The following is a 27,441-nucleotide window of genomic DNA, read 5'->3' as shown; positions in this document are numbered from 1 at the left end:
TTTCCCTTTGACGTTAGTCGTTTGTAAGTGCGAACGTGTGAACGCGGCGTTATTGTTTGCTTTTTTCTAATCGGTAACTTCAGAAATTAAAAAAAAAATTAGGAACTGTCATAAAAAAAAATTAAAACAAAAAAACTTATCGAATCTATCAATTTAAAAAAAAGTATTTTTAATAGCATAAAATCGTTAATAGTTAAGTAAACAGGTTGTCGCTATGTCAAAAAAGAAAAAATTAAAATTTCAATAATCGCGTGCACTTATAAATATTTCTCATTTTCAATTTTTTTTTTTAAAGTTGATAACAAACATATACTAATCGTGTATGTTTTAGTATTCAATTAACTTTCCAGACCAGATTGTAGCCATTTAAGCTACTTATATTTTTAATTTAAAAAAAATACTCGTATACATATACGTACGTATATATATATAGATTTTTTTAATTTATATATATTAAAACGAAGCAATATTAACAAGCAAGTAATTTACAGAGGAAATTAATCTCTTCACGTGTTTATTTACATTTCTCACACTGTTATAGTATACAATATAGTGTAGATAATATAACACATTCATGAAAACACGTCAAACATACAGAAAAATTGGAATTAGGAGCATATACATAGAAATAGAAATTGTAATAATTATTTAAAAAGATTTTGTTTTACGCATAAACCTATATATTAGAACGTTTTAAAAACAATAAAAAGGATACAACAAAAAAGTTTTCATGTGACATCCAACTGAATTCAAACTTTGAAGAAAAAAAACAGCAAATGGAACAAACGAGTCTCCTGTACGACATAGACCCGGTCTGCGGATCGCAGCACAGCGCTTTGACAGCGCTACGTTTGCTGCGGAGCTACAACCACTTCGTCGTGCCTCCCGGTAAATATTTTTATTGAATATCCTATATATGCGTTATAATATTTATTTTATCTATATTTATATATATGTATTACATTTTAACAAATTTACAATAAAAGTTGGAGGCTCTCAATTTGACAGTAGGTACTTTTTACGTCTGTTACCTCGTGACTTTTTACTGGGTGTGCAGATTTTGATGATTCTTCTTTTATTTGAAAAAGGGTGCTTATCGTGTGATATCCATTTTAGTTTGAGCAAAAACTAACTAGTAGTATTGTATGATACCTAATAATTTTAATGTCAATTGAAGTAGTTTTTTTTGCTGCGAACAAATATAATTATTTATGTTTTTATTGCATTCATTATTAAATGTTCATTCTTTCTTACGTATATAAAAACTGTACATTTATACCGTCACTATATCATTTTCTATACCTGAAGATTGCCTGGTAATTATTTTCTATTTTATTCAAATCCTACTATTAGTTCACACTCTCCCATATACACTCCTTATAGAGTAAACTAGCTTTCCCCGCGGTTTCACGCGCGTTAATTTGAAGAAAAAAATTGTTTCAATTTGATCAAGTAGTTCCTGAGATTAGCGCGCTTAAACAAACGCATTCAGCCTGCAACATCCCACTTTTGTGCGTAGGCCTCTTTCTCCATGTAGGAGAAGGACTAGTAGTAAGCAAATATAAAATTATAACCTTGAATGGAAATTGTTAATTAAATACATATTTTAATGGTAAGTCATAATTGTATTTGCTCCCATAATGACAAAAACCGACTTCAATTATCTTCAAGTTATATAACGCAGATAGTCAAAACATGATCAAATTAACACGCAATAACTGTAACGACTGGATTGGCTATTTCAACTACCTTCCATCATGATAACGCAATCAGCTTCTTGGCGGCATTTTTCTGTGTAAGCTGCTTAAGCACATGATTGACTCTTTCCCTCTTGAATCGAATTAATTTTAGTGTATCCAGAATATCGTATATGGTTAGGTATTATAGAATGTATTTTTTGGTATCGCAGGGAACCCGATTACGGATGATATCCAGGACGCTCGGGTAGGCAGTCTTAGACCGTATGTCGGCTTCAGCACTTGGGGGTGCAATACTAATATATAATAATAATTAATAAAAAAAAATAAGCGCAGTTCTTCTTGATGTAATTAGACATGGACATCTTCGAAGATTCATGAGTCCAAATTAAGAAAAACTAATTGAAGTGTTAATGGACATTGTTTGTTAATAGATAAGTCAAGCCATCGGTCCCGGACTGACTCTTCTCTTACATGGGGAAAGAGGCCTATGCCCACTAGTGGGATATTACAGGCTGAAGCGATAATGGACCTTGATGTATGATTATAATAGGTTTTTGGTTTTTTAATTGTTACAAATGTATTTTTCCAGTAGATTCCACAAACAATTGTCAAACGATTATTGACTGATCACAATAGTACTATAACAATGTTATGCAAATATTAAATTTAATTGCATAATTGTATCACTTAGTGGCACTGTTTAAACGTATAAAGTTGTTTTATGTACTTAGTAACCCGACTAGAAAAAAAGTCAGGCTCAACCAGATCATGTATTTGGACCGGATCAGGATAGAATGAGGCATGCCTGATCCGGCAAGCTCTATCAGGACCAGGGTTAGTCCAGACAAGGATAGCCTGATATAAAATATAATCAAGTATGGTAAGGCATATTGGATCAGGACCCGATCCGGTCCAGATAAGGATAGCCTGATGTAAAATATAATCAAGTACGGTAAGGCCTAACTGCATCAGGACCAGGTCTGGTCCAGATCAGGATAGCCTGAAAGAAATTACGCGAACTGAGCCTGAATCGCGATATCGATGTTTTAAGCACACTTAGTATATATACAGTTATCAGGACAGTCTAGCAGGGAGTCTATTTCTACACAGTGGAGCAATCGTAAGTAGTTAATTAATAGAAGTTAATAAATATTTTTTAAATTAATAATATAAAAATAAATAAAAATAATTGATATTTAAAGTAAAAACAAAAATAAATAACACATTGGAAAAAATAAAAGGAAATAAATATAATAATAAGTATGTTAGGTAACATATTTATAATATCAATTCACTTATTTTATAAAACAATTTTTTCAAGAATATACATTCGTGTTTTCAAAAGGACGGGACCGAGCATACCCAGCCCGGACCAGGCAAGGTATGTAACGCAGATGATTGATCTGGACCCGATCAGGAAATCTCATCACATCCGGACCGGAAAAGGTATATAACGCAGAAGATTTGTCTGGACAAATCTCTGCGTTATATACCTTATCCGGTCCAGATCGGGCATGCCCGGTCCGGTCTTTCTAAGGAATACGAAAAATTTTCTACTCGGTAAGTATCGCTATGCTTCAGCCTGTAATATCCCACTGCTGGGCATCCCCGGGACATGATGGCCTGAGTGTCGAACACTTGCGATATGCTGGAGTGCACCTTTCCAGCGTCCTTACCATGCTCTACAACCTCTGTGTCAGGCACGGTCACCTGTCGGATGCAATGATGATGACGGTGGTTGTGCCTATAGTGAAGAACAGGACGGGTGATGTGGCGGATAGGTCCAACTACAGGCCTATATCCCTAGCGACTATCATAGCTAAGGTTCTGGACAGTCTGCTTGATACACATCTAAAGAAAGCTACCAAAATTCATGATGCTCAATTCGGTTTTAAACCCGAATTGTCTACGGAGAGCGCGATTATGTGTCTCAAGCAGACTGTGCGGTAGTACACAGACCGGAAAATAAGCGTACGATTTACCTGATGGTAAGCGATTACCAAGCTTACCTTACCTTACTCACAAACAGGAACACAACACTGCTTGAAAACAGTATTATTTAGCTGTGATCTTCTGTAAGGTCGAGGTACTACCCCAGTCGGGCTGCTCCATATTTTAAGCAGAGAATTTCCTGCTGTGCCCCACCTCAGTTTTTGTAAGCGTAATTTTATACAGATTTTTAACCGACTTCAAAAAAGGAGGAGGTTACTTAATTCGACCGTATATTTTTTTTAATGTATTTTCTGGTATAACTTCGTCGTTTATGAACCGATTATGACATTTTTTTGTTGGAAAGAGATATCCCAAGTGTGGTACCATGATAAGGAAACCAGGATCTGATGATGGAATCCCAGAGAAATCGAGGGAAACCGTCGAAAATCGTAGTGACTAACTAGTGCGTTTGTTAATTTTTTTCGTCTACTTACGTTATATTACTTGTCGATGTAACTGAAGCCGTTTTTTTTTTCGTTTGTGAGCAAAACACAATTATTAAAAAATGAAGTGAGTAAATGAAATATAAAATTTTCGACGATTACATAAGCCCTAAACTAATGATGATTAAACGGTGGACATAAGTAGGGGAAACGTAATTGCACATAATTTGGCCGACACCAACGACTGGTGACGACACTTTAACTGACTTTGAAAAAGGAGAAGGTTCTCAATTCGATTTTTTTTTAGTTTTAAACCTGATGCTTGTCGTGTTCCACTTAAATTTGATCAATATCTCACCAGTACTTTTTAAGTTATTCGTAATAATGCGAAACGTCAAACGAATTTAGTCTTTTACAATCTACTAGCAGATCCCGGAATCTTTGTTTTGCCATATATGTTATTGAACCCCTTAACCCTCCTTATAGCTTGGGGTATGTAAAATAGATTTTGGCCGATTCTAAGATCTACCCCAAATACATACAAAATTTCATAAAAATCGGTCTAGCCGTTTGTGAGTTGTAACAAACATTGTGACACATTGTGGCTCAAGAAAATTAGCATCCTACCCTGCTTCGACACATCGCATACTCAGGTGCTCTGGTCACCTTACTCGCCACATGAGCATAATACTGCTTGAAAGCAATAATATTTAGCTGTGATCTGATTAGCGCGTAAATCGCTAAGCTTGTTGTTGAGCGCGAAACTCGATTACGCATGGAACAATCCGGATTTTTTTTTGTTTACTTATACTTTGTAGACATATTACTTTGTATTACAATCGCTCTGGTGTAGTGTTATCTCTGTCGTGTTTTCGAGTTCCATTCCCGCTCGGGATAGATAATTGTATTGTCAAATATTTCTTTTCGCTTGAGTGTCTTGAAGATCACGTTAAGCGGTCGGTCCCGGTTGTTATAATAAATATCTGATAGAGATCGTTTCTCATATTAGGGAATATATCCGCCAACCTGCAGTGCAGCGTGGTGGATTGAGCTCTAATACTTCTCCTATATGAAGAGGAGAAAAAGAAAGAAGCCTATGCAATGATGATGCTATGAAATGTTTTGCTAAGCGGAAACTCGTTAGCATTATCGTCTGATTATTATTTTAAAGTTTTCTCATGATTTGTAAATAGTAGTTTATGCAACTGTCATATAATGAAGGGTATTAAAACACGAGTGTGAGTTTATGAAACGAGCGCAGCGAGTTTCATAATAGTAACGAGTGTTTTAATACCCGTGTTATATGCAGTTGCATACACTACTTTATCTTCACTAATGCAATTAATCAAACAACAAGAGTAAAAGCTGACAATAGTTTATTTATAATAATTGTTCAAATTTTGGATGGTACAATAATAATAATAATAATAAATAACTTTATTGCACACAGTAACATATAACAATTACATAAGTATAAAGCTTAAAGGGAAAAAAAATAATAATTACGTCGCATGCAACGAGCGGTCTTATCACTAGATAGTGATCTCTTCCAGACAACCCACCAGAAAGGAGCTTGTTGAATTTAAGGGCTTGTGCAGCTTAAGAATATAATATAATATATATTAAATAATATATACAATCCATATATTATACATATATCCACACATGCGCAATACTCACGGTATTAAAAAAATAATTAAATGTATAATATAATAAATAAATAAATAATAATAATAAATAAATAATACTTAATTGGGTACAACTATAAGTCGTTTTAGGAAAATAATGGCGAATGTATGCGTGTAAGAAATCAAGTCAAAGTTTTGTAAAAGTTCTTAACTCGATTTTTGAAGACAGATATAGTAGGGGATTGACGGATTTTAGAAGGAAGGACATTCCACAGTTTTACCGCCTTTACTGAGAAAGAACTGGAATATGTGCTCGTGTTATATTTAGGTAAACTTAACTTGTTGTCATTTAGAGAGCGAAGATTTAGGTGAAATGTAGGGTTACCCAGGAAAGAAAAGCGCTCTTTAAGGTATAGCGAGGAAGACGTACGAAAAAGAATAGAATAAAGGAGAGTTACGACATGGAGGTTACGACGGTGCTTTATTGGGAGCCATCCGAGTTTTGAGCGGTACTGCGAGACATGATCGAATTTTTTGAGTCCATATATAAATCTAATGCAGAGATTTTGCAGGCGGTCAAGTTTATTGGTCAATTCTTCCGATAAATCAGGATAACATGCATCTGCGTAGTCTAATATTGGAAGCATCAAACTATTCACAAGAGATATCTTTGTCTTGATAAGCAAGAAATTCTTCCACCTCTTGAGCGAGTGAAAGGTAGCAAAAATCCTTTTGCTTACCTCAGCGACGTGAGGACGCCACGAGAGAGAACTATCAACAATGACACCTAGATCCTTAACGACGTTGGAATAGCCTAAGATGGTCCCGTTTTCCACAATTACAACAAATTACAATTTTGAAAGTTAATGTTAATTATTGATCCAGCAGCTGTAGCGGTCGCGGGGCAAGCAGTAGAGCTCGTAGACGGAGTCGGATTGTGTTATTATATTCTTTTTCATATAATTTTCTAGATTTTTCTGGCAAAAGATTGTGAGTTAATTTTGTTGCCAATTCTAGAATATCCGGAGGCGTACAAATATCATCGTCGCTATCCATTTTTAACTTTTAATTTATTAAATTAAATTCACGCGTACGTGTATTGTCACAGTGATTTTGCCGCCATTAAAATCTAACCAATGAGAGCGCAGCTGCGCGCATGCGCGCGATGTTATAATGAGATTTTACGATATCGATGTGGATATTATACCATCATGTGAAATTGCTTAAATTGAGTGTTTTGTTGTCTGCGCTATAACAGTAGTAATTATAAGTCAAGTATTGGAAACATAAGTAGAATGTTACAACATTAGTGTAGATAAAAGTTTTTACGTAATAAAAAAACATTAAGATAATTTCATAAAAAGCAATTATTACTTAAAACTTACGGGTTTGACAGTTTCCGTTTGTGCAAAGTAAAGCACTCTCCGTTCTGAGTTATGGTATTTGCATGTAAGTATAACAATATCCTACAAAATGTTTTGCTAATCACTGGGAATAAATTTATAGTTCGTCGTCCAGTCGTGCCTCGGAGCTGACGTACATACTTTTTTTTTCAAATTAAAACAAAATTGCGTTACATACGGACAATTGGAAGAGATTTTAGAAGAATATAAACATTTCTCAACCGTATACTTTCAATTATCGAGTTAAAATATCAGGGTGATAAATTCGCTAATTAATGGTACATTGCAATTTTTATTTTATTTCCATTGTGAAAATTACGTTTGATTGCATGTGATTAGTTTATTGAATAAAGAACACTAACGCACACTCTAAGCTCCAAAAGCGTACAACAATTTGAACTCCAGTCGCTAGTGTGTCGCTGTATCGACAAAGTATAGTTTAACTGAGGTACGGCACAGCAGGAATTTCCTGCTCAAAAGACAGAACACGACATTTAAATAATACTGTTTTCAAGCAGTATTGTGTTCCTGTTGGTGAGTAAGGTGACCAGAGCTCCTGGGGATTGGGGATTGGGTCGGCAACGCGCTTGCGATGCTTCTGGTGTTGCAGGCGTCTATAAGCTACGGTAATCGCTTACCATCAGATGAGCCGTACGCTTTTTTGCCGAACTAGTGATCAAAAAAAAAAGTAGACTCGGAAGTGAACTCATTCTACGTAACACTATTTGTCACTTCTCTTTGTACATTTCCCTACCGCTTTCACTTTGCCGTGTCCTATATGCACAAAGGTTGCCTGGAAGAGATCGCTATGCTAGCGATAAGACCGCCTTTATACACTTTTCCTTATCAATATAAAGTATGAAACAAAGTCACTTCCGCTGTCTGTCCATCCCTATGTACTCGTATACTTAGATCTTTAAAACTGCACAACGGATTTTGATGGTCTTTTTTTTTATTAGATAGAATGATTCAAGAGGAAGGTTTATATTATGTATAGCACATACATTATATGGTAGAGAAACACCGATAATTTTAGAGGTTTCTAACGTATCTTTTGTTGTAGATAGTAATACTTAGTATCAGCATTGCACCCGTGTGAAGCCGGGGCGGATCGCTAGTTTGTAATATGTTATTTTTTTTCTTGTGTACAATAAATAGTATAAATAAATAAAACATTGAAACATTGAAAATTCAGATATATTCAACATGATAATTACTAAATATAAGAATAGTATACAACATAAATTATCTAAAGCTCAATTTATTATTATTTATTCAATTAATTATCTACTCCTCACCCAGCGGTCGAAATTCGACCTTAATTAAATATTTGAAAAAAGAAAAATTATTAAAAAAAGAACCTTTTTTAAACAATCAACAAAATAGTATACATAATATGCGTGTGTCTGTCAAATACATGGTGGTGTGTGTAATGTTTTTTTTTTTTTTTATTTAATGTATTTATATGCATAATTTAAAAAATATATATAATAGCATTTCGCACTCCTTCTCTACAAAAACTATAATTTTGCGAAATTTCATACTCCTCCGTCGGCGCAATTTTCGTAAAAAAGGGGTACAAAGTTTTTGCTTCAAGTATTAATAATATTCATCATCATCATCATCATTTCAACCTATTGCAGTCCACTGCTGGACATAGGCCTCCACAAGTTCACGCTAAATATGGCGTCGTCGTGTGTTTTGCCCATAGTCATCACGCTGGGCAGGCGGGTTGGTGACCGCAGGGCTGGCTTTGTCGCACCGAAGACGCTGCTGCCCGTCATCGGGCTGTGTATTTCAAAGCCAGCAGTTAGATGGTTATCCCGCCATCGGTCGGCTTTATAAGTTCCAAGGTTCCATTAATAATATTACCTAAGTATATCTTTTTAACGACTGTTTTGATTTCTGTTCTTATTTTTATTTTTATCGTAAGTTGTCAAACTTTTGTTTTAATTTTGTTTGGAAACTTAATGCAATAATAATACTCTTTATTAAAGTTATACATATTTACAATTCACAACTTAAAAACTAAATATGATGACTAGCCCGTTGGCGCAGTTTGTAGTGACCCTGCTTTCTGCTCCGAGGGTTGTGGGTTCGATTCCCACCCCGAGTCTGGGTGTAATATAAATATTTATATATATATATATATATATATATATATGTATTATTTATAAGTATGTTTATCGAAAAAAAAATATGTAGCTATATACCAGTCGGCTGTTACCTATAACACAAGCATTAAGTTTTAACTTTAGGAACAGACGATCGTGTGTGTATTGTGTAGATATTTATTTATTATTTATTATTATTTAAATATTTACAGATAGTTTTGGTATAAATCATGTCCGCGTGGAATCGTGCCAAGAATGCTGGCAGCATTTCCCCGTTGAATCGCTATGCCGATTCTTCGAAACTTAATTGATTTATGTTATTCTTATGTTATCTTTATTGAATTAGTGTTGTGATAATTGTGTGTTTGCAAAAAAAAATGAAATGTGTACAGTTTATAGTCGAGTGAGAGACGACATGTGAGGGAAGGTCAATGTGATAAACCAAACCCAATGAATGTCGATCTAACACTTTTATTGAGATAATTGTACATATATATCTAATTATATGTATAGGCAAAAGTATAGGCGCCACGGTTCGCTTAAACCGAAAATAAAATCATCATATCAAGAATTTCGATCTAGCGGGTACATCGTTCCATAGCCTAATTGGCTAGAACGCCGACACGGTCAGTCGGAGATGCAGGTTCAATCCCCGCTGGAACGATCAATTTTTGATATGATATTCAAAAATGTTTAGAATTCTACCGCCCGTTGCATGCGATGTAATTTTTTTTCCTTTTAAGCTTTCATCATCATTCCAGCCTATTGCAGTCCACTGCTGGACATAGGCCTCCACAAGTTCGCGCCAAAAATGCATGAACTCATGTATGTTGCCCATATTCACCACGCTGGGCAGGCGGGTTGGTGACCGCAGCTTTTAAGCTTTATTCTTATGTAATTGTTATATGTTACTATGTGCAATAAAGTTATTTATTATTATTATTATTATCATACTGAATGTCACTCCGCCCGCCCAATACATAATAGATACATATATTATAATAACTACTTATATAAATAATATAGTAAATTTACTTATACTTACATATATAAATATAAGCGGGTGGAGGAATACGCCCCGGCAGGGAGATCAAACGGCCGGGGGTTAGGGCTGTAGGCTGAGAAACCGGCGGACAATCCTAGCCGAGTCAAGTAACACCGCCTTCTGCATCCTGGCTGCGAGCGAACCGTCCCGGATCCCCAGTTGCCTCAGATGGTGAGCGAGGCTAACCGGGATCAAACCGTTGGCAGATATTACGATAGGGATTATTTCAGCAGACCCCACACCCCACATGTCGACAATCTCGTGCGCCAGATCCAGATATTTACGTTTTTTCTCAGTCTCGGCTTTCACGAGGTTCTCGTCATGCGGGACGGTGATGTCCACTAAAAATACCCTCGACCGTGCCCTGTCCATCACCACGATATCAGGCTTGTTCGCCAGTATCGTCCTGTCTGTGGCGATAGGCAGGTCCCAGTAGAGCCGGACTCCGTCGCGCTCGAGTACTGGCACCGGTGAGTATTGGTAATACGGCATCCTCTGTTCCAGGAGACCGTACATAAGAGCAAGCTCTTGGTGGAGAATCTTGGCCACTTGGTTGTGTCTGTGCAAGTACTCAGTATTAGCAAGCACGGAACAACCCGAAAGCACATGCCTGAGTGACTCACCGGGATGACGACAGGCTCGACAGAAGTCGGGAGTGCCATCCTTCAGGACGTGCTTTCGGTAGTTGTTCGTCTTGACCACCTGATCTTGTATTGCACAGACAAAACCTTCGGTTTCCCCAAAGAGGTCGCCGAATCGCAGCCACTGCACGGAGGCCTTACTGTCCACGTGTGGTGCGTGAAGCGCCTTGTAGAACCGTCCATGCAGTTCCTTCTCCATCCATACGGTCTCCCGGTCAGAGGTGCTCAGTACGACCGGTTTCTGCCAGTTCTCTTTGGCCAAGGCTACGGGGGTTAGTCCTTTGTCACACATTGAAACGTCACCATGCAGAGCGCTGTCCCGTCTCGTTTCAAAGTAGGCCCTGAGGCTGCACACCTCGCGGTTATGCATAGTCTTAGCGCTTAACATGCCTCGACCACCACACTTCCGCGGGATGTACAGTCTCATGACCGACGACTTAGGGTGGTGCATGCGATGGTACGTCATAGTTGTGCGGACTCTCCTGTCCAGGGCGTCAAGTTCGGTCTGAGTCCATCTGAGTATGCCAAAGGTGTACAAGAGAGTGGGCATGACCCAAGCGTTATAGGCTCGGACCTTGTTGGCTCCAGACAAGTAGCTCCGAAGAACTTTTGTCAGCCGTCCAAAAAAGATTTCACAAACTGCCTGTTTCATGTCCACTTCCTTCACCCCTATGCATTGTGACATGCCCAGATACCGGTAAGATTCAGCTTCGGAAAGGGTCTTGAATGATGTTAATTCGAGACTAAGCTGCGACGATTGAGTCACCTGACCCCTGTCCACATGCACGACCGCACACTTATCTACTCCAAGCTGCATCCTGATGGAACTGCTGAACTCCGTAGTGATTTTCAGCAGTTCCTGCAGGCGTGCAGCGTTAGGTGCCAGCAATTTGAGGTCGTCCATGTAGAGAAGGTGGGAGACTTTAGTACCTCCTCTCCGAAACTGAAAGCCTGTCCCCGAACGCTCCAGCAGGGTGCTTAGAGGGTTCAAGGACAAGCAGAACCATAGTGGCCTCAGGCAATCACCCTGGAAAATACCCCTCCGTATCCTGATTGGGTCATCCGCACCCGTCAGTCGCTCGCCCTGGAGACATAGGATCGTGCTCCATTGCCCCATACATACTCCGAGGAAGTCTCGAACTGCCTGGTCAATCTTGTACAGCTCGAGGACCCTCAGGAGCCATGAATGAGGCACCGAGTCGAAAGCCTTTTTGTAGTCGATCCAGGCGGCCGAAAAGTTCCGACGGTTGCGTCTGACAAGCTGGCCCGCCACAGAGTCGATGAGAAGGAGCTCCTTTGTACCGCGACCGCCTCCACGACATCCGTTCTGAGCTGCAGACAAGATATTAAACTCACCAATATGTCGTGAGATCTTACAGCTCAGAACGGACGTCAGTGTCTTGTAGATGGAGGTCAGACACGTTATGGGGCGGTAGTTGGTGGGATCTGCGGTGTTGGTGGACTTAGGAGCTAAGTGAGTGATCCCGGTAGTGAAAAGGTTCGGGAGTGTCTTCCGATCTATTGCCTCTTGGTATTGTCGAGCCAAGGTCGCATGGCAGACCGAGAGCCCTTTCAGCCAGTAGTGATGCAGACCGTCGGCCCCCGGACTTTTCCAGTTCGGAGCCCGCCGGACCGCACCACTGACGTCCTCCGTAGAGATGGCGATTGGGTTCATCGGTTCGATTTTAGCACATGCGTCCTGAACCGCCGCAATCCAAGGGCCCTCCTCGTGCTCCACCTCCCCTGACCATATGTTGCGCCAGAAGGCGACGAGGTCAACCGTACTCGGTTTTAGGGAAGCAGAGCTCGATATCGGGTTCTCCAGCTTTCTATAGAAGCTTTTCTGATCACTCACGAAGAGGCGATTTTGTCGAAAGCGCTCAACTCTCTCAGAGTACCTGCGAATGCGCTTTCCCCATGCCGCGATTCTCTGCTTCAGGCCGTCGATGCGCTCCGTTAGTTTATCGGCTATGTCAGGCTGATCGAGGCTGATGCCTAGCCCGTTGAAGGCCATTCTAACAGAGCGCACAATCCTTGGCCTTGTGTTGCCCGACCTGAAAGCTAGCAGCCTACCAATGAGGGCCCTGGCCAGGTTGATACGGCGTTCTATTCTCCTCTTCCAGGCTGGTACGTCGCTATTCTTATGAGTAGCGCGTCCAGACTCCTGGGTCTTGGCTCCGACAAGGCGGTGCACCGCTAGAGCGGCGCCGAAGAGAATAGAACCCGTATCCTCCAAGCTGAGGCTGCCTTCCAAATAGGGCGGCAACAGTCTGTTGGCTGCCTCAATGGCATTCCGCGTCGCGGCATTGAGGGGGAGGCGAGAGAGTCGCGGTCTCATTTCCAGAGGAGCGCCTTGAGTCTCGGAAATCGCCTCTTGCAAGATCCCTCTCATCTGTTCTACTTTTTGGGCGACTGCTCCCTCAGTGATCACCTCCACAGGCGCTTCGCTACGAACGCCTTCTTGTTGCGTTGACACTTCGTTGCGCACCGTGGACACGGGTTCGACTTCAGGAGCAGCCTCACGTCGAAATCGTTCGAGCTCGGCGGCGTCAAATATGCCCTTTCGTTGGATGTACCGAGCTCGATCTGCCAGGTTCTGTTCCGTAACAGTTAGCGTAGGCTCAAGCAGTAGGAACTCGCGGTGCATTACTGCCCGGTAGCCAGTCCGCCCGGTTTCACGTCCTACAGCCCTATAGTACGCACGCATGACACTCTCGTTCATTTTCGGTGTCCATCTCATGCGACGTACTCCACCAGCGGCGGGCAACGAATGCTGAGTCCCTTGGGACTCTGTCGTCGCCAAGCCAACTGGTGGGGATGGTGGATAACCCGACCGGTCAGGTGGTGGTGCCGGTCGGCGGGGTTGGCTGGCGGCCCGCATGCTGCCACGTCCAGCGCCAGCTCCAGACGCGCCCTGGCGTCCCCCAGGCAGCGGCCCTATGCGCCTTTCCAAATTGTCCTCCATCATTTTAGTTTTTTGAGTGCTAATATACTCACTTGGAGAGGCACTCACGCTCTCCGAGGAGGCTGCGTAGGTGTTATGCAGCTTTTGTTGCCCTTAGTCGCCTTTTACGACAGCCTAGGCGTAGGAAGGGGTGGTCCTATTCTACTCTGCCGGGAACCACACGGCTATTATTATTATTATTATTTATTATTATTTTTATTATTATTTTATTTATATATTTATTATTTTATTATATTTATATATTTATTATTATTATTATTATTATTATTAAAGAAGGTCATTAAATTGCCAAGACATTGTTAGACATTGCTAAGTGTGCAATAACCCGTACAGGTCAGATAGTAATAAGTATAAATCCCCAATCATAGTAAAAGCCAATCGAGAAGTCAACTTGGCCACATGCAAAAAGATCTTGGAGGCCCATCAGCGAGGCAGCGAAGGTCTGCTAATGGTGCTGCTCGATGAGGCAGAGGCAGCCATATATAATAACGACACGTCCCAGGTTATCAAAGGACACATGTCAGGAAAATATATGGCAGCCTATAGCGGCACGGGTGGTTTTGTGGGCACGGCCGAGGCTGCGGGGCGGGAAAACACGTCACCAAAATTTTTAACACCTCCGAGGGACCCGGTTTTGGTGGTTGCCAAGTGCACGAGAGTAATGCTGGATGACAGGATGCTTGAGATGGCAAAATCCATTTCAGTTGATCTTGATGTCGACGCGGGCCTCGTGGGCTGGCAATTGCCGAAGCTGGAGTGGATAAACGGGGTACCTGGGTGCGGAAAAACGACACACATAGTTAGGAACTTCGATGAGAATGTAGAAATAGTAGTTACCACGACGGTCGAAGCTGCCAAAGTTCTTAAAGAGAAACTAGCCCGCCGCTTTGGCGACAAAATCAGGTCTAGGGTACGTACTATGGCCTCCATTTTAACAAATGGGTTCAAAAAGGGCACGAAATGTAACCGTTTAACGGTGGACGAAGCCCTTATGAACCATTTTGGAGCTATAGTAATGGCGGCTCGGCTTTCGGGGGCAAGCGAAGTTGTTCTCATCGGAGATGTCAACCAGTTGCCTTATATAGACAGAGAAAATCTGTTCGAAATAAGGTACTGTAGACCTTACCTGACAATCAACATCTCACGTGAGTTGTCCTGCACATACCGGAGTCCCATGGACGTTGTATATGCCATCTGCGAGGTATATATAAACATGTACTCGTCAAATCCCACCATCCACTCCCTCAGAATGAATGGATACACTGGCGCGCCAATACCAAAACTTCAAAAGGCCACCCTATACTTGGTCTATACGCAGGAAGAGAAAAAATTCCTGATGGACCAGGGATACGGTGCTGGAGAGGGATCGCGCGTCATGACCATTCATGAAGCACAAGGGCAAACCTACAGCGAGGTCATCATCGTCCAGACAAAGACCGAGAGGCTACAAATCCACGATAGTGTGCCTCATGCGGTAGTAAGTGCGGCGGCGTTAACAAGACACACTAACACCTGTGTCTACTACACTGACGACGGTGATGACGCAATCGGCAGGTTCGTTAGCCGAGCGCTGGGTGCCTCGACAAAAACAATCTTGGAGCACAACCTGAAAAGAACCATCCACAAGCGTGATATGTCGTTGGCAAGGGCTCTGCTCAAGATGCTGGGATCAGGCGTGGCTCATGATATAGTAATAAGAAAGTAGATATATAAATATATAAATTCTTATATCCTTTTGGTTTATCAATTAGTTACAAATAGCAGTTATTTTGCATGTTGATATATTTATTTAAATTTTAGTTAAGCTAAGTTTGATTATTAATATTATCTCAACTTTACACTTTATATAATGACCTTTTTAAATGAATTTTATTATTAACAAGTAGTATCTTTACTGTTAATTTTTTATGCGAAGTAATTTTAATTATACTTGCTACACGGCATTAATATATTGTGGAATGTTGTGTACCCCGTGATGGGATACATATTAGATAATAATGTAATAGTGAATTATATATAATGTTCCATATGTATTTTGTGGATGTACCTATAAAATAAAATAAAAAAATAGATAAATAAATAGTTATGTAGTGAAATTTAAGTAAATAACAGAAATAGATAACTTATACATAGATAAACAAATAATAACTATATAAAAAATAATATATATATATATAAGAAAAAAAAAATCCTTACTAACAGTAACATAGGTTAAGTGTACATTGTAAGTAGAACATAAGTGTACATATATGGTAACTAGGAAATAAGTGTACATATATGATAACTAGGCAAATAAGTGTAAATATAGACATAGATAAGAAAAATAATAATGTTAGAAATTAGAAAGCAATTATGTGTATACTTCTGCTTAAACAGTATTTAGTAAGGAAAAAAAAAAAAAAAAAAAAAAAACCGTCGGCGTCGGACCACGTCCTAGTTTTACTAGGCAGTCACAGGACTGTCGATCTGTAGTATAATAAGTAGAAAAATCGCCTGTAGTATTATAATGCATGCATGATAAACAAAGGCACGGGCATTTTGAGCCCGTGGATCAAAATTTATAAATAAAAAAAAAAAAAAAAAAATCCCTAATCATAACCAAAGTACAGAAAGATAGTAGAAATGTCCAATAAAACGATATAATTTGAAGAGTATACAAAATCCATGGTAATTAGTAATACGCCATAGGTCAATACGCTGTTATGGGGTGCGATCGTGAAGTTGAATTATTACGACCCCTGTGAAACAGGGCTGGCAGTCATCAATCGTCTTATAAAAAAAAATTGATTTGTTGCAGACGTTCGGAAATTATGCGCTTAAAAACATACGTTTTAATGATTTATTTTGATTTATAAATATTACATTCTAATTTGATGTTTATAAATAATCATAATATACCTTTTTAAAATCCTTGTATTTTGCCCTTCAATTTGATACCCATATTGTAGTATTCGAGAAAAAAAAATTTTTTTTCATTAACTACAATGGCTTCGCGCTGCCGCCATGTTTGATTTTTTTTTAATGTCACCTATCTAAGAACACTTGGGCAGCTAAGACGAACCTAACGATACCTCAATTATGTAAATTCGTTCAGTGGTTCTGGAAATATGAGGTAGTAAAGAATATTACATACAAACATACATACATACATACAAGATACGCGCGAAAAACATAACCCTTCCTTGGCAGTCGGGTAAAAAGCTTATTAGTTCTCCCAAAAATAAGAACCAAAGCAAAAAAAAAGCTTTATAACAAATTACCACCTATATAAAAATGTAAACTCAGTTAATGGATTGAAGTCTCAACTATCAAAATATATTTTAGAGAATACCCACTTTTATAGTGATTAAAAATATATAAAACGCCTTAATTATACTCTACTACTAATAAGGCGAATATTTGTGTCATTACATTTATTATGTTGTTCTCATATAAGTGAATTTTTCTTTTTGAGAATGAAATTCTTTAGACCTAAACCTATATAGATTATAAAGTTGTAGAAGAAAATATTTCTTGAAAGACTGAAAAAAAAAATTTCACATGCCAAATATCTGTCTATATTTCTGTAGGCGTAACTAAAATAATAAAAAGATATAAAACCGAATTGCCAACCCGCAGTGTAGACATGAGAAGGGATCCAAGTTTCCGACTGCGCAAAGTCAACGTCTCCTTTCTGGGTTATGGAATTCGAAGGTATACAATTCCACAAACGATTTTGCAATAGTCTCAACATAAATTTAACTTGTTTCTTAAAAAAGAAATTAATAGATGATTATAAAGAGAGAGAGAGATGTTTATAAATTATTTTTAGAAGAGTAACTGCCGAGTTTCTTGGTGATTCTTCTCTGCAAAATCTACATTCTGAATCTCTGTAATCTCATTTAAATGTCATCGATATCTGATTACAACTTTTGGAGTATCTTTGATAATGCATATTGACTTGACTATTTTTTCATCTACCTACGTTGTATTACTTGTCGATGTAATTGAAGTCGGCTTTTTTCGTTTGCCAGCAAACACAATTATTATACAAATTAAAATTTTAAAAGTGATATCTAGCTTCTTTTTACTTTTTTTAATTTCTCTATATTTTTTTAATTATTGAAAATTTTCAACCAATAAAAAAAATATAAAACGTCATCGGATCTAGCTTAATTTTTTTACTTTTTAAATTGGTAGCCCTTAACAGGTGTATAAAATCGCACGGCCGCAGGTGTAATGGTGTTCACCAAGTTTAACCCTCGCTGTTTGTACAGTTTACTAGCAATTGAATAATACATACACACAATATTTGATGTGTCAAGCTGACTCTGACGAGCGTACTAAGACGCTGTTTATTTATTTACATAGTATACATTGAAATCAAATAAATAAATATGTGTAACATACACACGTGGTCGTCTGCTCCTAAGGTAGGCAACTTAATATATTTGCATGTATAATTTTGAACTTATACTTTTTATGACGCGTTAAGGTATAATTGTGTTTGCAGGCAAACGAAAAAAAAAACTACTTCAATTACATCGACAAGTAATACAACGTAGATCGACGAAAAAATACTCAAGTAACTACGCGTTATCAAAGATTAATCAAAAAGTAGTTATCAGATCTCGATAAAATTTAAATGTGACCACATGATAAAAATCAGCTTTCGATTAAATTAAAAATTATCAAAATCGGTACACTCAATAAAAATTTATTGCAGATTTTCGAGAGTTCCCCTCGATTTCTCTGGGATCCCATCATCAGATCCTGGTTTCCTTATCATGGTACTAAACTAGAGATATCTCCTTTCCAACAAAAAAAGAATTATCAAAATCGGTACATCCAGTAGAAAGTTATGCGGTATAATACAACGTAGGTCGACGAAAAAAGCGTCAAGTAAAAACGCATTATTAGATATAACTCGAAAAGTAATTGTTAGATCTGAAATAAATTTAAATATGACCAATTGCCACACACCACCTTTCGATTAAAAAAAAAAAGTCGAAATCGGTCCACCCGGTCAAAAGTTCTGATGTAACATACATTAAAAAAAATACAGTCGAATTGAGAGCCTCCTCCTTTTTTGGAAGTCGGTTAAAAATGATGAGAATTTTACGATTCACGCGCACACCGTCAAAAAAACGACACCTTGAATTTAGCTAATCAACGAAGAAGAAGTTACCAATGTGAAGTTAGCTTGTCAATGAAGTATAACTTCTTACGTGCGTACATAAGTACATACACACTTTTTTACATAAAATGTATTTAACAAACACACGATAGTTTGTTCCTAAGGCAACTTAAAGCCTGTGTTTTAGATAACAGGCTGATATAGACACATTTTTTTCTAATAATTGTAACTTACCTATAAATAACATATAGCCAAGTAAATATACGGGATTTTCGACGCCTAGCTGTGGTCCTTTAAATGGGTTCTGTAGGTGTAATAGATTACGCCCTGCGTAAAAAAAAATCCTGGCACATTTTTAAAATTGATTTTGTTTAAATTGACGAGCTACTTTGATAGTTCCGTTGTCCTTGTTCCGCATGATACCTTTCGTGAGCACGTAAACATGCCTTTAAAAGTAAAATTATTATAAATACTAGCTTCTGCCGGCGACTTCGTTCGCGTGGAATGGTTACTTTGGGCTAACGCTAACTATAACCCGCACTAAAACTATTTATGAAGTGCACGCAGCGAATGCTCTCAAAAGGAAAAAAATACCAGATGTTGAAACGTTCTTCATTGGTACTCCGCTCCTATTGGTCTTAGCGATATGATATATAACCTATAGCCTTCCTCGATAAATGGGCTATCTAACACTAAAAGAATTTTTCAAATCGGGCCAGTAGTTGCGGAGATTAGCGCGTTCAAACAAACAAATAAACTCTTCAGTTTTATAATATTAGTGTAGATTGGAGAGAATTCTTTTTCTTATAGTTCAACTGTATTTGAATGTTATTTATTGTAAATAAGAGCCGAATTAGAACTTCGACATTAAATTATTTTAAGTCTAAAAAAGAAGAATACAATTTACGTTGACACATTAGCTAGCAATGGGGTAGTACCTTGACCTTACAGAAGACCACAGCTAAATAATACTTTTTTCAAGCAGTATTGTGTTCCTGTTGGTGAGTAAAGTGACTAGAGCTCCTGGGGGATTGGGGATTGGGTCGGCAACGCGCTTGCGATACTTCTGGTGTTGCAGGCGTCTATAAGCTACGGTAATCGATTACCATTAGGTGAGCCCGTACGCTTGTTTGCCAATCTAGTTATATAAAAATAAAAAGAAAAAGCCTATAGACGCCTGCAACACCAGGAGCATTCCCCAGAAGCCGGCTACCTTACTCGCCACTAAGAGACAACACTACTTGAAATTAGAATGATATAGCTGTGATCTCCTGTAAAATTGAGTGACTTCTACTTCTCTTCTCTGACTAGCCTGTTGGCGCAGTTTTACAGGAGATCACAGCTATATCATTCTAATTTCAAGTAGTGTTGTCTCTTAGTGGCGAGTAAGGTAGCCGGCTTCTGGGGAATGCTCCTGGTGTTGCAGGCGTCTATAGGCTTTTTCTTTTTATTTTTATATAACTAGATTGGCAAACAAGCGTACGGGCTCACCTAATGGTAATCGATTACCGTAGCTTATAGACGCCTGCAACACCAGAAGTATCGCAAGCGCGTTGCCGACCCAATCCCCAATCCCCCAGGAGCTCTAGTCACTTTACTCACCAACAGGAACACAATACTGCTTGAAAAAAGTATTATTTAGCTGTGGTCTTCTGTAAGGTCAAGGTACTACCCCATTGCTAGCTAATGTGTCAACGTAAATTGTATTCTTCTTTTTTAGACTTAAAATAATTTAATGTCGAAGTTCTAATTCGGCTCTTATTTACAATAAATAACATTCAAATACAGTTGAACTATAAGAAAAAGAATTCTCTCCAATCTACACTAATATTATAAAACTGAAGAGTTTATTTGTTTGTTTGAACGCGCTAATCTCCGCAACTACTGGCCCGATTTGAAAAATTCTTTTAGTGTTAGATAGCCCATTTATCGAGGAAGGCTATAGGTTATATATCATATCGCTAAGACCAATAGGAGCGGAGTACCAATGAAGAACGTTTCAACATCTGGTATTTTTTTCCTTTTGAGAGCATTCGCTGCGTGCACTTCATAAATAGTTTTAGTGCGGGTTATAGTTAGCGTTAGCCCAAAGTAACCATTCCACGCGAACGAAGTCGCCGGCAGAAGCTAGTATTTATAATAATTTTACTTTTAAAGGCATGTTTACGTGCTCACGAAAGGTAATAGTATTAATTAAATTTAATTATGTTTGTATTTTTTTTTTCGTTTTTGTTAAGTAATCGAATATATTGTTTGCGTATTTCGCGCGACTTATATTGCTTTCAAGCAGTGTTGTGTTCCTGTGGTCAATAAAGTGACCAGAACTCCTGGACAGGGTCGGGAGTAAGGTCGGTAGCTCGATTACGATGCTTTTAGTGTTACAGGCGTCTACGTGCTTACTATACGATGTAACTGCTTACTATACGATGAACCGTATGCTTGTTTGCCAACCTAGTCTTATAAACAAAAGTAAAGGTTCATTTTATATACAAACTAAATCCGATTCCACTTCTGACTTTCTCTAAGTACCTAACCATATTTAAATCTGCATAAATGGAATTTATAATTTATTTTTCCAATTCCATTAATGTGTATTTAATTATTTTTACTCTTTAGTTATTTTAAGTTACTTTCAACCGACTTCAAAAAAGGAGGAGGTTCTCGGTTCGACTTTATTATTTTCTTTTTTTAATGTGTTAAACTTCTTACTGAGTGAACCGATTTCGATGATTTTTTTAGATCGTGAGATCTGATATACTTGACTATTTTTCATCAACCTAAGTTGTATTGCTTGTCGATGTAATTGAAGTCGGTTTTTTTCGTTAGTGAGCAAACACAATTATTATACACCCACTTAAATTGTGTGGGATATTTCTTTTTTATGTATGAGAAGAAGAAGCACTGCTGCACCTCCTTCCCCTACATGGGGAAAGATGCCTTTGCCCAGCAGTGGGACTTTGCAAGCTGAATCGTATCGTATCGTTCGTTATTGTCTGCATAAGGTTTTCATAAAAGAATAATAAAATAAATATATATTTACTCAAAGAAATATTGGTGGCGCTAAGTTCGCCCCGGCTCGGTTAATATTTCTCATTCATTTAATAAATACAAAAATGTTTAAGTTCAAATTAAGATTGTTATAATTAAAGCTAGTGTAAGACATTTAAAACTTTTTTTTATATCTGAAAAAATATAAAAACTTATTTAGAAATAAAAAAAAAAAATCTAAAGAACAGTAATAAAAAAAACTTTTCGTCACGCTTATTCTCGTTTAGGGGACGACACACCTGCCTCTGTTGTTGGTAACGATGTATAATTACTATATGAACATCATTAAAATCGATATGTGCAAATAATAAAATTGAATGATAATGAAATTAACTATTAGGTATATTTTTATTATTGGCTTTGCCCAGAGATTCAGCATAGTGATACAACGGAGAAAATCTGCCAAGATTTTCGCCACCATACCACGCGGACATAATTTATACCGCAACCATTTGTAAATATGTGTGATATTGTAAAAAAATATATATAAAATAACCTAATATTTATAAGTTTGAAATTTGAATAAATACTCATACAATGACTAGTAATATAAATGAATAAGTTTAAGCATACACACACCGTCTGTTTCTAACATAGGCAACGTAGGCAATATCTGTGTTATTTGTAAAAGTCGACTTATATATGATATAGCTTTATATTTCTTTTAGTTAATGTAGCTATACAAAATTTATACATACATATATTACACCCAGAAGCAGGCTGGGAATCGAAGTGTCCCCGGGTGCAATAGACAGTCTCGAAAACTTTCGTCACGAAAGTAGATTACATATCAACATTTTTGATTCTACGGGACTTACCGTCGTTGTCGTTTTGATGCTCTCATCACCAGTGATCGTCCAACCAATGTCGCTGGAATATCAGAAGTTTTTGTATTACTATGGTAATAAACAAGCATACGGCCCTTCTGATAGTCAACGGTTGCCGTAGCGTATAGATGCCTGCAACACCAGAAGCATCCCAAGCGCGTTGCCCCTACCCTCGGTCCTCCTCAGCAGCTCTGATCACCTTGCTCACCACAGAAACAACTCTACGTGAGAGCAGTTTAGCTGTGATCTTATATATATCTTACCAAAACACCTGAATTAAAGATTTTGCAAATATATCAAAATCAAAACCAAAATCAAAAACAGCTTTATTCAAATAGGCCCCAAGAACACTTTCGAATTGTCATTTTGCAAATTAAAACTTTAAAAATAAATTATTATTTTTGGAAAAATAAAGCTACCGCCGATTCGGAATGTATATTCTGCAGAGAAGAATAGGCAAGAAACTCCGCAGTTACTCTTTTGAAAAATAATATATAAACTGTGTTTTTTTAGTACAAAATTAGTAACATGTTGCATAAAATACAGCGTCACTAAGTCCACACACATCTTTATCAACTATGTAATCCTGCACCGAAGTAATAAGCTTTATTTTTTTTTTTTTTTAATAAAAATTTTATATGACCGCGTATGTACATCAAAACAAAAAACTACATATATGTTATCGTAAATTCATTAAAATATGGTATTCTTCCTACAGATGGTCACGGAGTGGTACCATTGCTGGCGTCTATTCCACCACCATGCCTACCATCCTACTGTCAACATCTACCACTGTGCTCGCCCCGTACGTACTCGTATTTTATACCTTAATTAAAAACTTAGTCAAATTTTGTTATTTCAGAATAACATTATAGATTTTCGGACTCCTAATATCATGCTTTTTAAAGGTTAAATATTTACTTAAAGATGGTTTAGTTGAATCTACTTCTCTTAGATAGTTGTCAAAAACTCCTGTTTTATTAGAGTATCTTATATATTATCTTGAAAGTTTTGCAAATGCCAAAAGTGCATGTATTTCTTGCCAGATCTGTATCCAGCATCATCTTTACTTCAGCCTATCGCAGTCCACTGTTAGACATAGGCCTCCACAAGTTCGCGCCAAAAAATGTGTGAACTCGTGTGTTTTGCCCATAGACACCACGCTGATCGGTGATCGGTATCCAATAATAATCTATACTGCAGATATGCCGTATTCAAATTGACAAGTCAAATAAAGTCCATATAGGAAATTTAAAAAAAAAAAACCACGAAACTTCAAAGAATCCCAGTATTTAGTATTTTAGTTTCAGCGACCAACGTGTCCACATCGTTGTGTGACATGGAGTCTCGCAGGCGAGGGGAGAAGAGGCCGATTCCAGCTGAGCTTAAAGATGAGAAGTACTTCGAGAGGAGACGACGAAATAACCAAGCTGCTAAGAAATCCAGAGACGCCAGGAGAATGAGAGAGGATCAGGTAGTTCTTGGATAAATTAAATATAGAGTTAAATATTTGGAAAACCCAAAACTGCACGCCTCCACGTACTCCTTTAAATCTATTTTTTTTAGTTTTAAAAAATTGTTAATGTTTTAAAATTTATTTTCAATCAAGTGTTTGTCGTGTTATTTTGCTATCATCCGTACATCCAAAACGTTGACGTCTAACATAATGTTTATAATATGTGTATGTATGTATGTGTGTATATTTGGTTTTCTTCCTGTTATATTCATTTTAATTCTGTACACCTTTTACGCTTTACACTACATTTTTCCGTTTTTTTTCACATTATCTCCTCCACGCTGGTTGTCTGGAAGAGATCGCTGTTTAGCGATAAGACCGCCTGTTGTACATTTCTTTTTGTGAATCGTTTTATAAATTGTAAACTTCTTTTTATGTATACAATAAAAAGTGAATTAAATTAAATTAAATTACATTATTGTTTTTAATAGAGACAAAAAAGGAGGAGGTTCTCAATTCGATTTTAATTTTTTTAATGTGTGTTCGCTTCGCCTTTAATATCCCACTGCTAGGCCTCTTTCCCCGTGTAGGAGAAGGATCAGAGCTTAATCCACCACGCTGCTCCAATGCGGGTTGGCGGATATATTCCCTACTATGAGTAACGATCGCTATCAGGTGTACATGATAACAACTAGGACCGACGGCTTAATGTATGTTATCTCAAATCATTTGACTGGGAAAACCAATTTCAATGATTTTTATTTTAATGGAAAAGTGGTACGAGTCATGTGGTCCCATTTAATTTAATAGAGATCTAACAAGCGGTATTCGAGTTATGTCTAATAATGCGTATTTCTTTGACAATTTTTTTTGTCGTCCTATTATACCGCATAACTTTTCACTGGGTGTACCGTTTTTATAATTCTTACTAGCTGACCCGGCAATCGTTGTCTTGCCGCTAAACGCTATTAAAAATAGGGGTTGGTTGTAGAGGGTTAAAAATTTAGGGTCGTATTTATTTTAATGTTGTATTATAAAAAATAAAAAAGAATAATTTATCTAAAAATTAAAAAAAATTGGGGTGGACTACCCTTAACATTTAGGGGGATGAAAAATAGATGTTGTTCGATTCTCAGACCTACCCAATATGCACACAAAATTTCATGAGAATCGATCAAGTCGTTTCGGAGGAGCTTAACTACAAATACCACGACACTAGGATTTTATATAATAGCCTTTATTCGTAAGCCTATGCTTGTCATGTGGTCTTATTTGTATTTGATCGAGATCTGATGACCACTTTATGAGTAAGCTTTGATAACGCATATTTACTTGACTATTTTTTCGTGTATCTACGTTGTATTTCTTGTAGATGTAATTGAAGTCGTTTTTCCTTTGATTTACGAGCAAACCCAATTACTGTTACCACGGTTTGGCCAAGCTAACAGTTTTTATGATCGCCGCTCAAAACAAGTTTTCGTATAAGCCGTACAAATATTTTCTACAAATTTGCGATTTCCATGTGTGGACACTAGATTATTACCCTACTGGGGGTCGTTTTATACGAGTCGTTTATTAGTAATATTAACTATACGCATCAGCCTTTAATTTCCTACTGCTGGGCATAGGAGATCCCCATGTAGGAGAAAGATTTGAGCTTAATCCACCACGCCGCTCTAATGTTAACTATAGTCAACATATATTACAGATAGCCTGGCGAGCATGTCTTCTCGAACAAGAAAACGCATCTTTAAGAGCACATATCAATGCTTTGAGGCAAGAAACCATCGCCCTGAGGGCGTTGCTAGCAGCAAGAGATGAAACAACGGCGCCCTCATCTACAACGGATTGATTTGGAACTTTAAACAAAAAAAGTAACTATATCCCATCGCATGATAGGTTTTTAAAGGGGGATGTTTTTTTCGGAGAATGAACAATTTAAATTAAAAAAAAAACATGTAAAAATAAGAAAAAATTGTCTTATGGATCCATTACCTGAAATAATGTTTATTTATTTATTGATTTATTTATTTTTTCTGCAAAGCAACGAATTTAGAATTTTCGAAACACTTGCTTACAGATACTTTCGCTAATGCGGACATCGTAAAAATGTTTTATTTTTTAATAAAAAAATAAAACCAGGTAACTTGCAGTCCTATCCTTCAAAATTATTTCTTACTTTGTCTGGACTAAAAACCTTATACGTAAACTAGCTGGCCCCGCAAACATTGTTTTGCCGTATATGTTATAAACCCATTAATCCCCTCTTATTTCTAAGGGGCATGAAAAATAGATGTTGGCCAATTTTCAGACCTACCCGATATGCACAAAAAATTTCATAATAATCGGCCCAGCTGATTCCGAGGAGTATTGTAACTAACATTTTAACACGAGAGTTTTATATATAAGATTTTATCTAATATGTATTATTTTAGGTCATAAAAGAGAACAAGCGGTGTTGCAATAATTCGGTTGTAGAGATTCACATTTATTGATATCGCAAGTGTGATATTGCATTAAGTTACGTATTTATATTTTAAAAATAAATTTATGTTTAATGCACAAAATGAGGTTTTTCGTGAATATAATAATTAGCTCATATTTGGTAAGTTTGAAAAAGTTATATTAGAGCAAAATATTATTAAAATCGGTCCACTAATTTCTGAAATTAGCCCGGACAAACATCAAGATTTTTCCAACAAAGATTTTTCTCCGAATATTGATACCGGAGTAAATTTGAGGAAAAAATGTTTTAAACATTTTTAAACCATTACCGGCAACCAACCAACCAACCGGCGACGCGGCTTTGTTTCACTTGATTTTACATTATCTCTTAAGTTTACTTCATATATCCATTTTGTTTAACAGTTTTAGTATTTTCTTTTCTGTGAATACAATTTTACTCAAACTGAATTCTATCCATCTACTATGCTAGCCATCTGCCGTCTTGATGCTAAACTTAAGCGATGCCTTAGAAACAAATTAGAAAAATTAAGATTTTAGCAGTAAACGCAGATTGAAAAAGTAAAGTAATATTTTGTTTAAATGTTTAAAATACACATTAATTCGTTATTTCGTATTTTTATGATTACACATAATAATATGTAGGTAAGTAATTAAATA

At 37.4% G+C, this 27,441-nt stretch overlaps 1 protein-coding gene across 1 annotated transcript; it reads left to right on the top strand.

Moving 5' to 3' along the window:
- Window positions 1-776: 776 nt before the first annotated feature.
- LOC123666987 (cell death specification protein 2-like) lies at window positions 777-26,170 on the top strand. Its single transcript, XM_045600998.1, is given in 4 exon segments — window positions 777-888; window positions 23,581-23,656; window positions 24,144-24,363; window positions 26,027-26,170. Coding segments are annotated over 4 exon segments (552 nt in total).
- Window positions 26,171-27,441: the final 1,271 nt, after the last annotated feature.

The sequence above is a fragment of the Melitaea cinxia genome, chromosome 27, assembly GCF_905220565.1.
Source record: "Melitaea cinxia chromosome 27, ilMelCinx1.1, whole genome shotgun sequence".
NCBI lineage: Eukaryota > Metazoa > Arthropoda > Insecta > Lepidoptera > Nymphalidae > Melitaea > Melitaea cinxia.
This window is presented reverse-complemented; position numbering and strand designations above follow the sequence as displayed.